The 12,187-nt window shown below is 42.9% G+C and overlaps 1 protein-coding gene across 3 annotated transcripts in view; it reads left to right on the forward strand.

The window, feature by feature from the left end:
* Window positions 1–12,187, forward strand: part of KIAA1328 (KIAA1328 ortholog) — a 161,311-nt gene that overhangs the window by 29,474 nt on the left and 119,650 nt on the right. For all 3 annotated transcript variants that reach the window (XM_073680433.1, XM_073680434.1, XM_073680435.1), the window contains exon 5: window positions 4,450–4,565. In XM_073680433.1, the coding sequence (XP_073536534.1) occupies window positions 4,450–4,565 (116 nt within the window). The remainder of the gene's footprint in view (window positions 1–4,449; window positions 4,566–12,187) is intronic.

Raw genomic sequence — 12,187 nt, forward strand, 5'->3', positions numbered from 1 at the left:
TCTATATTGCTCTTTTAGGAAATACAGCACATACCAGATTCTGCAGGTTTTTTTTGTGTTATAACAAACCAACCGCAGTTTACTAGCCCTCCCCAGGTCCAGTGCAGAGTCTCCTGCACTGCTCCTGGGGTCTGATATCCGCTGTAGCGCTGACTTTACATCGGCAGCCTATCACTGAGCTCAGCAACTCTCTCCCCCAGTAGTCATAGCATCCCTCTCAGAGCCACTGAGGTCCCTTATTGGCTGCCACACCCTGCTCTGAGCCACTGAGGTCCCTTATTGGCTGCCACACCCTGCTCTGAGCCACTGAGGTCCCTTATTGGCTGCCGCACCCTGCTCTGAGCCATTGAGGTCACTTATTGGCTGCCGCATCCCGCTCAGGGCCACTGAGGTGACTTATTGGCTGCCGCACCCCACTCAGGGCCACTGAGGTTACTTATTGGCTGTCTCACCCTGCTCAGGGCCACCGACTGAGGTAACTTATTGGCGGCTGCACCCTGCTCGGAGCCACTGAGGTCACTTTTTGGCCGCCACGCTGTCAATGTGACCTCAGCCATGCAGACAATAAGAGACAGAACAGCGGCGGAGACTCTGCGCTGGACCCGGGGAGGGTAGAGTGCTGATTGTTTTTCTTATAAACTGTACATGGGAACTGATATTTTCTGACAGATGACAACCTCTTTAAATTATACGATTTATTACATAGAAGTGTCTAGAATAGTGTCATTCTGGGTGCACTCTGGCATTGTTCAATGGTTGGTTCATGTTACTTATCGAAGTGGGAGAGATAATGATCAATCCATCAAGGCACTTCTCACCATTTTGAAGGCAGCTCTTGTTCCTCGGCACTACGATGCCTGTGCTGTTAGCGAACACACAAGGAGTCGCCATAAGTGTTGTGGCCCAATGGAGAGATGGTAGCTTGGTTTGGTTAAGATCTGTGCTGTGCCCCTACTGTTGTTGTAGTTGATGTTGGCACTTGCCCACGTTGGCGCAGAGACTGCTTGTTAGCAGTATTAGACAATATGAAGAGTCAGCCGATTCCTGCTACACAGTAGTCTCCATGACGGTGCAGGGTAGCGCGAGCAATCGCTGGAGAAACAGTAGGACCAAGCACCTTCCAATTACACTCTCCGCAGCAGTCCTAGTTAGCCGGAGAGCGCCATGCATGGCGGATTAGTGACATCACTGCGGAAGAGAACCCTCCCTGGCGGTGCGGCCTTCTAGCAGTACTCTGACATGCTGCATTTCTTCAGTGTGTAAAGGGCTGTATGACTGGTGCTTCGGTCTGGGCTCTTCCAGTCAGCGCTGTGTGTACTTATCATGCCGAAGAGAGGGTCCCACCTTTACACTGACTGCCCTGTAGCTCTCACATACAACCATGCTCTCCCACAAGCTGAAGAGTCTAATAGCAACCGCATCGGGAACAAGCCCTGCCTCCCCAGTAATGTATGTACACAGTGACTGCACCAGCAGAATAGTGAGTGCAGCTCTGGAGTATAATACAGGATGTAACTCAGGATCAGTACAGGATCAGTAATGTAATGTATGTACACAGTGACTGCACCAGCAGAATAGTGAGTGCAGCTCTGGAGTATAATACAGGATGTAACTCAGGATCAGTAATGTAATGTATGTACACAGTGACCGCACCAGCAGAATAGTGAGTGCAGCTCTGGAGTATAATACAGGATGTAACTCAGGATCAGTAATGTAATGTATGTACACAGTGACTGCACCAGCAGAATAGTGAGTGCAGCTCTGGAGTATAATACAGGATGTAACTCAGGATCAGCACAGTATAAGTAATGTACAGTGCTGGCCAAAAGTATTGGCACACCTGCAATTCTGTCAGATAATACTCAGTTTCTCCCTGAAAATGATTGCAATCACAAATTCTTTGGTATTATTATCTTCATTTAATTTGTCTTCAATGAAAAAACACAAAAAGAATTGTCCTAAAGCCAAATTGGCTATAATTCCACACCAAACCTAAAAAAGGGGGTGGACAAAAGTATTGGCACTGTTTGAAAAATCATGTGATGCTTCTCTAATTCGTGTAATTAACAGCACCTGTAACTTACCTGTGGCACCTAACAGGTGTTGGCAATAACTAAATCACACTTGCAGCCAGTTAACATGGATTAAAGTTGACTCAACCTCTGTCCTGTGTCCTTGTGTACCACATTGAGCATGGAGAAAAGAAAGAAGACCAAAGAACTGTCTGAGGACTTGAGAAACCAAATTGTGAGGAAGCATGAGCAATCTCAAGGCTACAAGTCCATCTCCAAAGACCTGAATGTTCCTGTGTCTTCCGTGCGCAGTGTCATCAAGAAGTTTAAAGCCCATGGCACTGTGGCTAACCTCCCTAGATGTGGACGGAAAAGAAAAATTGAGAGATTTCAACGCAAGATTGTGCGGATGGTGGATAAAGAACCTCGACTAACATCCAAACAAGTTCAAGCTGCCCTGCAGTCCGAGGGTACAACAGTGTCAACCTGTACTATCCGTCGGTGTCTGAATGAAAAGGGACTGTATGGTAGGATACCCAGGAAGACCCCACTTCTTACCCCGAGACCTAAAAATGCCAGGCTGGAGTTAGCCAAAACTTACCTGAGAAAGCCTAAAACTTTTTGGAAGAATGTTCTCTGGTCAGATGAGACAAAAGTAGAGCTTTTTGGGGAAAAAGCATCAACATAGAGTGTACAGGAAAAAAAGAGGCATTCAAAGAAAAGAACACGGTCCCTACAGTCAAACATGGCGGAGGTTCCCTGATGTTTTGGGGTTGCTTTGCTGCCTCTGGCACTGGACTGCTTGACCGTGTGCATGGCATTATGAAGTCTGAAGACTACCAACAAATTTTGCAGCATAATGTAAGTGTGAGAAAGCTGGGTCTCCCTCAGAGGTCATGGGTCTTCCAGCAGGACAATGACCCAAAACACACTTCCAAAAGCACTATAAAATGGTTTGAGAGAAAGCACTGGAGACTTCTAAGGTGGCCAGCAATGAGTCCAGACCTGAATCCCATAGAACACCTGTGGAGAGATCTCAAAATGGCAGTTTGGAGAAGACACCCTTCAAATATCAGGGACCTGGAGCAGTTTGCCAAAGAAGAATGGTCTACAATTCCAGCAGAGCATTGTAAGAAACTCATTGATGGTTACCGGAAGCGGTTGTTCGCAGTTATTTTGGCTAAAGGTTGTGCAACCAAGTATTAGGCTGAGGGTGCCAATACTTTTGTCTGGCCCATTTTTGGAGTTTTGTGTGAAATGATCAATGATTTGATTTTTGCTTCATTCTCTCTTTGTGTTTTTTCCTTGCAAGCAAATTAAATGAAGATAATAAGACCAAAGAATTTGTGATTGCAATCATTTTCTGGAAGAAACTGAGTATTATCTGACAGAATTGCAGGGGTGCCAATACTTTTGGCCACCACTGTATGTACACAGTGACTCCACCAGCAGAATAGTGAGTACAGCTCTGGGGTATAATACAGGATGTAACTCTGGATCAGTAATGTATGTACACAGTGACTGCACCAGCAGAATAGTGAGTGCAGCTCTGGAGTATAATACAGGATGTAACAAAGGATCAGTACAGGATCAGTAATGTAATGTATGTACACAGTGACTGCACCAGTAGAATAGTGAGTGCAGCTCTGGGGTATAATACAGCATGTAACTCAGGGTCAGTACAGGATAAGTAATGTATGTACACAGTGACTCCACCAGCAGAATAGTGAGTGCAGCTCTGGGGTATAATACAGCATGTAACTCAGGGTCAGTACAGGATAAGTAATGTATGTACACAGTGACTCCACCAGCAGAATAGTGAGTGCAGCTCTGGAGTATAATACAGGATGTAACTCAGGATCAGTAATGTAATGTATGTACACAGTGACTGCACCAGCAGAATAGTGAGTGCAGCTCTGGAGTATAATACAGGATGTAACTCAGGATCAATACAGGATAAGTAATGTATGTACACAGTGACTCCACCAGCAGAATAGTGAGTGCAGCTCTGGGGTATAATACAGCATGTAACTCAGGGTCAGTACAGGATAAGTAATGTATGTACACAGTGACTCCACCAGCAGAATAGTGAGTGCAGCTCTGGGGTATAATACAGCATGTAACTCAGGATCAGTACAGGTAATTCCATTTAAATATATGAAAATATGGTTGTGTTAATGATTTGGGCGGTAAGTGTTTGGTCGGTGCGGCTCGTGTGTGTAGTTGTGCCCGATGTTGCTGCTCATCCCGCTTCCTTTGATCAGACCACACCACAAGCAATGATGGCCGGTCCTAACATTATGGCCCCGGTAGTACTGCAGGCTGCGGCTCTGTACTGTCGCCATCTCCACGTATTCAGTGTCTGCACAGTTATCTGCTTTGTAGTCTCTGCACCTTTTGTGCGTTGACTTCTCTAACCTGAGCCATCTCGTTCCAGGGTGAGCGAGGAGAAGGAGGTGACGGAAGAGCGATTAAAGACGGAGCACGAGTCGTTCGAGAAGAAGATTCGACATTTGGAGGAGCAGAACAACCTCATTGCTACAGAGAGGGAAGATATCCTTTTTGTCTTCATATATTTACTCCCCCCACACCCGCCGGTTCTCTTTCTCACTCTGCTCTGAGTTATAATTGTACTAATTTATGGAGAGGAATAAATCTGCATGTGTTTCCATTCAGTAGCATGACTTATCAGCATGGGATGCTGCCTGCGTTGGGCTGGAAGCGGCTTTCCAGCTGTTCCCTCCATGCTTCCCTTCTATGAAATCTACATTTGTCAACATGAATTTCCCATTCCCGCCTGCTGAACAGGAACACTTTCCATAAGGATAGCGGCCTCAGAATCGCTCTGCATTGCCTCGTTTTAATCAGATTCTCGGGTACGTTCACATAACGCCCCGCAGGCTGCCAAGTGTTAATCTGATTAACTCTTACTCGGCAGGTCCGTAGCCCAGCACAGCAGCGGCCGGCCCGCGGCTCTCTGGGCACTTTATAGCAGCTATTACGGCTGACCGTGACCTGTGAATGTATTACTGTAAATCACAGGACACTTTACCGGGAAGCCAAGGCTTCTAGGCATGTCCTGAGTGTTTAGTCGACCGTGGACTCGCCTGAACTGTGCTGGTTCTGATCAACACTCTAAATGGTTGGTCCTATTTGTTAATTGGCCTCATCTATTTTTCTTTTTTCTCGTAATGATCATCTATATAGTAATAGAGAAGTGGGGAACCTTTCTTTGTATTTCCATCACCCATTCTGTGTTTTATTTTCTGTGTATACACAACGCTAGACTTCGAGTCAACACCTATTGACTATCCTATGAGTCAACATTGACCCTTTTAAATCGCCTTGCTACATGATATAAAATGATACGCCACTTGCACAAAGCTGTTTCGGGCTTCTTGCTCCTCATCAGTGCAATCTAGGAGACTGTTGGGTTTGGTCGGAGGCCTGAGTAGTCACAAAGTGTTAACTATTCACAATCTTTAAAGCCGATGTCTCATTAAAGTGTCCTGTTAAAACAAATGGGCCTATGTACGAGGTAGGTGATAACTCGTTGATCGGTGGGGGTCCGATGGCTGTGACCCGCAACGGTCGGCAGAATAGGGTACTTTTCATTCCTGTTATAACGGAGCTGCAGTGCACTTGCTTGACCACCGCTCCACTAATTACCTATGGGGCTGCATAGAGAATAAGTGGAGAGGCTGTCGGGCATGCGATCTGCTGCTGACGTTTGTAAAGTGATCAGTAGGGGATAAAATTCCTAGTTCTGCTGATCGGTGCAGGTCCCAACGGTTGGACACCCAGTGATCAGTATCTGGTGGACAGATTCCGCCTCTTATGGCATATAGCTGATTATTGGTTATGGTGGGGGGCAACAGAGTAAATATACTATTATTGATAAATGATCCTTCAAGTAATACAAAGATGGCACAAGTCTGCCAGATCAGGGGCTGCTGTTACTTCTCTGATGGGAGCCCTGGTGGGATCTGTACTTATCGGAGCCGCATATATGCAGTAGTATCTATGGACTAAATTGTATATGCTTTCTCCGTAATGTAAATCCTAAAATGCCAGTGATCCGTTAACCGCTTAATAGCTAATTGAAATAACGAAGGATAGTTTTCAGTAGAATTTTCTATCAGTGGTAGTGGTAGTGGTGGTAGTAGTAGTTTATTACATACTAAAATAATAATCATAATACAAAATAACCAACACTAACAATACAAATAATAAATATTAATACATATTAACACTAATACTAATTAATAACACTATCATACTTGTTATTATGAATTAGTGTTATTAATCAGCATTTTAGTATTTGTATTAATGTATTCATATTAGTGATGTTTAGTTAATAATATTATTCCGTGTTAATTTGCCCAAAAATGACAAAAGTATTCTGTGTGATACATTTATTGGCTAACCAGAAAAATAATATAATATATATATATATATATATATATATATATATATATATATATATATATATATATATATATATATATATATATATATATATATATATATATATATATATATATATATATATATATATATATATATAATATATATAGTACAGACCAAAAGTTTGGACACACCTTCTCATTTTAAGATTTTTCTGTATTTTCATGACTTTGAAAATTGTACATTCACACTGAAGGCATCAAAACTATGAATTAACACATGTGGAATTATATACTTAACAAAAAAGTGTTAAACAACTGAAAATATGTCTTATATTCTAGGTTCTTCAAAGTAGCCACCTTTGCTTTGATGACTGCTTTGCACACTCTTGGCATTCTCTTGATGAGCTTCAAGAGGTAGTCACTGGAAATGGTCTTCCAACAATCTTGAAGGAGTTCCCAGAGATGCTTAGCACTTGTTGGCCCTTTTGCCTTCACTCTGCGGTCCAGCTCACCCCAAACCATCTCGATTGGGTTCAGGTCCCATCACTCTCCTTCTTGGTCAAATAGCCCTTACACAGCCTGGAGGTGTGTTTGGGGTCATTGTCCTGTTGAAAAATAAATGATGGTCCAACTAAATGCAAACAGGATGGAATAGCATGCCGCTGCAAGATGCTGTGGTAGCCATTCTGGTACAGGATGCCTTCAATTTTGAATAAATCCCCAACAGTGTCACCAGCAAAACAACCCCACACCATCACACCTCCTCCTCCATGCTTCACGGTGGGAACCAGGCATGTAGAGTCCATCCGGTCACCTTTTCTGCGTCGCACAAAGACACGGTGGTTGGAACCAAAGATCTCAAATTTGGACTCATCAGACCAAAGCACAGATTTCCACTGGTCTAATGTCCATTCCTTGTGTTCTTTAGCCCAAACAAGTCTCTTCTGCTTGTTGCCTGTCCTTAGCAGTGGTTTCCTAGCAGCTATTTTACCATGAAGGCCTGCTGCACAAAGTCTCCTCTTAACAGTTGTTGTAGAGATGTGTCTGCTGCTAGAACTCTGTGTGGCATTGACCTGGTCTCTAATCTGAGCTGCTGTTAACCTGCGATTTCTGAGGCTGGTGACTCCTCAGAAGCAGAGGTGACTCTTGGTCTTCCTTTCCAGGGGCGGTCCTCATGTGAGCCAGTTTCTTTGTAGCGCTTGATGGTTTTTGCAACTGCACTTGGGGACACTTTCAATGTTTTCCCAATTTTTCGCACTGACTGACCTTCATTTCTTAAAGTAATGATTTCCACTCGTTTTTCTTTACTTCGCTGCTTTTTTTTTCCCATAATACAAATTCTAACAGTCTATTCAGTAGGACTGTCAGCTGTGTATCCACCTGACTTTTGCACAACACAACTGATGGTCCCAACCCCATTTATAAGGCAAGAAATCCCACTTATTAAACCTGACAGGGCACACCTGTGAAGTGAAAACCATTTCCAGTGACTACCTCTTGAAGCTCATCAAGAGAATGCCAAGAGTGTGCAAAGCAGTCATCAAAGCAAAAGGTGGCTACTTTGAAGAACCTAGAATATAAGACATATTTTCAGTTGTTTCACACTTTTTTGTTAAGTATATAATTCCACATGTGGTAATTCATAGTTTTGATGCCTTCAGTGTGAATGTACAATTTTCATAGTCATGAAAATACAGAAAAATCTTTAAATGAGAAGGTGTGTCCAAACTTTTGGTCTGTACTGTGTATATATATATATAATATATATATATATATATATATATAATATATATATATATATATATATATATTTATTTCTGGTTAGCCAATAAAGGTATCACACAGAATACTTTTGTCATTTTTGGGCATAAAAGTATTTACTATTTGTGGTAGTAAATGGAGAAAATTCCCTGCTCTTAGGGCCACCCTTCATCACCTGTCCCCAACGCTAAGAGCCTCCACAAAACTTTGAATCTGTGGCTGATATCTGTCGCTCTTCTTGTAAAATTACTGTTATAATGTCAGCTGCATCCTAAGGCTGCAGTTCACACACGTGTTTTTTTTCTGCTGCTAACTTTTCTCTGGCAGGAAAACAGCTGTGTATTTTGCTGTGTATTTTTGACCACCCATTATTTTCTATGGGTGAAAAATACGCAGCAAAAACTCAGGTGCGTTTTCTGCTGCAGAAACGCTGAAATAAGTGACATTTTCTATTTTCCAAATACGCAAGCAAGGCAGAAAATAGGCAGCAAACAAAAAGCCACTTGTGAACAGAGAGTTCTGGTTTCTCATAGACTTTGCTGGTACTGCTAGATGCAGCTGAAAATTTGCATAAAAATCTGCTGCAAAATACGCAGCAAAACACAACGTGTGTGAAAATAGTGCAACAGGGGAATTTTTGATAGACTTAACTCCAATATGCTGATGTAAAAAAAAATAAAAAGACCTGTTTCTTTTTTGTGCCAAATTTCTAACTTTTTAGATTTGTCGCTCTCGCCACTTTGCAGAAATATAAGTGGGGCTTTTAGTGAGTGGCGGCGTTTCCACTGCCCAATAGATTAATATAAATTACGTCTGAAGCCTGTATACATTTTAGCGCAAAATCTACACTTAATAATAGCAAAGAGGTGACAGATTTAGACAGCTGCTGTAAAGTTCAGCTGACTGCTGTGGCCCCCGATACATACGAGTGCTCGACATTACATCTCCATGTTACTAGACCCCTCGTCTGCTCAACGACCAGAAGGATCAGGCTTTGGAAATCCACCAGGTCTGATCCTTCTCCACTAACCGCATCTGTGGGGTCAGTCGGGACTCCCCCATGTCCATCACTGTCGGCTGATATCTGTGGCTTCTTTAGCTCACTGTATTTGGGAGGTCTTAAGAGACCTATTGTAGCACTGGTTTAAGTATGTAAATGTGTTTTTGGAAAGGGCTTTTACCCTCCCACACAGGGACTCTTCCCAAAAATACATTTTTTTTTTCCCCTCTAATTTTGTTTTACAAGAAACACAAATAATCGTACAATTCCAGCACCGCTATCGAAGCCATTGCTCTCATTTGTGTATTTTTCACCCCAGATGCTGATTTCCATGCAGATTTTTCCATCATCCTATGTGCAAGTTTCAGCTGTATCACCCTGAGGTGGCAGACACCAGCGAGCCGCTAGATAGATGGTGCACGCTTATGTTTCTCCACCAAGCCTCCAGTATTTTGATACCCCAACATTTTTTTTTTCTAAGAAAACCTGTCGAATAGGGATTTATTTTTTTCTTTTCTGTATCCCACCCCCCCAACCACAATGAATGATTCTCATTTTCATTATCGCAAAATAATTGATGGAGTTTGGCTGAGTTGCGGCAGTAATGAGGTCTAAGCGTAATAATGCACTCCTTTCTAATAACTGAGCTCTGCTGGCGTTTAAAAGCCTCCTAAATCAGTAGCTCTACTATGAATTTATTAGGGGTTTTTTGGCATTAGCTTTAATAGTAGTTATTTACATAAGCGTACATCCCATTAACCGCCATCAGGGCTGGAAAACATGCTGAACTGTTCATATTTTCATATAATTATTGAACATAATGGTTTCATTTGCATTTCTAAACCGCGATGCCGCTGTCAGGCTTCGGAAATAGTGCCTCGACGCAGTCCCTATTTCACAGACGCTTATTTGACATCATTACATTTTATGCTAATCTGCATCTCTTGTATCCCATCAGAAGGACAGATGCTGATACTGTAATATACAGCTCCCTCGTCCCATTGCCCCACCGGGGATCGGAGGGCGGTGAGCGGCTCTCAAGTACTCCTACCTGTGTCCAAACGGGAAATGGATTGCACTGCGCTCGTGCCGGGAAACCCGCTATTGTGCTCTGCTTGGAATATGTAGGAGGAGACTTCAGGACAATGCCTTTAAGAGTTGTCATGTGACCAAAACACCAATCCATATTCCCTGTAGCGTCATTAAATGCCATAAAGATCCTGATGTCTGCCATGAATCCAGAGCCCTTTTGTAAGAGCAGAGCTTGCATGCATGGACTACGTGAGTGCGACTAAAGCTAAGGTTGGAGAAGCCTGACCTGCTGCGATCAGAGGGTTCAGGGAACTTCAGTGCGTGTCTTCCTATTAAACAGCTCTAATTGGGTCTGCCTTCAATCTATGAAACTAAAGTCCATTAAATTCAACCAATTGGCAGAGGAAGACGAAAACCTCATGAGGCCGATGCTAATATGGCAATCAGACTAGTTCCTTGGATCGGCGCCCCATCACAGAATCTAGTGCCTATAACCTCTAATATTTTTTTCAAGAAAGGCATCAAGGCCCTCTTTGACCTTTTGTACTGAGTCAAGCATTAAAACTTCCCATGGCAAAGAGTTCCATAGACCTCACTGCTCTTACAGTAAAGAATCCATAGACCTCACTGCTCGTACAGTAAAGATTCCATAGACCTCACTGCTCGTACAGTAAAGAATCCATAGACCTCACTGCTTGTACAGTAAAGAATCACTAATCAGTCTGTCATTGATTAAACCTTTTTTCCTCTAGACATAGAGGATGTCCCCTTGTCACCGTTACAGGTCTAGGTGTAAAAAGACCTTTACACAAATCTGTACTGTCCCCTCATATATTTGTACATGGTAATAATATCGCTCCTAAGTCTTTGTTTTTCCAAACTGAATTACCCCAAATCTGATAACCTGTCCTGATATTGCAGCCCACCCATTCCCCGAATACCCTTGGTCGCTCTGCTCTGCACCCGCTCTAGTTCAGCTATGTCCTTATACAATGGAGACCAAAAGTGTGGCCGCATTAGTGACTTGTATAGAGGCAAAACTATGCTCTCCTCATGAGCGTCTATGCCTCTTTTAATTCATCCCATAATTTTATTTGCCTTTGCAGCAGCTGCCTGACACTGGTCACAAACGTTGAGTTTGCCGTCCACCCATACACCCAAGGCTTTCTCCGTGACAGTTTTACCATTTAATACATAACTATACATTTTGTTTCCTCTGCCCACGTGCATGGCCTTACATTTATCTACATTAACCTTTTAATGGATTGGGCTTCTTGAATTCCCCTGACTGATCCTTTTGTTTTCTCGGGAGATAATCCCCCAGAGGAGTCTGGCTGTAAATTCCCTCTCCCCATTGAAGCCACAAGAACGCTTTACTGAGCCCAATTCATGTAAACACTGGACACATCCAGGTCTGGTTCTTTGGAAGGAAATGGACATTTTACTAGTCTCATATCACCTTTTAAAGATTTTGCCGTGAAGAACAAACCGCACAACCATTATTCTGCTCCACTGAAACCTACAGGTGACGCAACACATTCGCCCAGGAAGTGTTCTCCAAGCGTCCGTCTATTCACTTTAGTCCATCTATCAACTCTTAAATGAAAGTGTCTCTGCTCCTCTGCAGTGTTGCTGGCTTTACGTTACTCCAGCTGCCACTTGGCATTGTGCGCGGCAGTCTCAGGCTCCTGTGCAGCTGTTATGTGAATTTCTGTTCACACTTCTGCTAGAATTTATGCCACTTTCTGGTGTAATTATAATCGGCTGGGCCACGCTTGGTCACATCCTTCAAACAAGTCACCCCAAAAAGTATAAACAGGAAAATTTGAGATTTGAAATAAAAAAAAAAAAAAAATCATCTTTTGAAGGAGTTTTTGGGTGTAAATAGGTTATTGCCTAGGTCATAGTTCATGGGAGACCTGCATCAATTGTTACACTTTTTTTTTTTTTTTTCCCTGACGGGTAATTTTTTT

This window comes from Phyllobates terribilis, unplaced genomic scaffold, assembly GCF_046119375.1.
Source record: "Phyllobates terribilis strain yellow unplaced genomic scaffold, ASM4611937v1 Scaffold_1__5_contigs__length_1240528914, whole genome shotgun sequence".
Lineage (NCBI taxonomy): Eukaryota > Metazoa > Chordata > Amphibia > Anura > Dendrobatidae > Phyllobates > Phyllobates terribilis.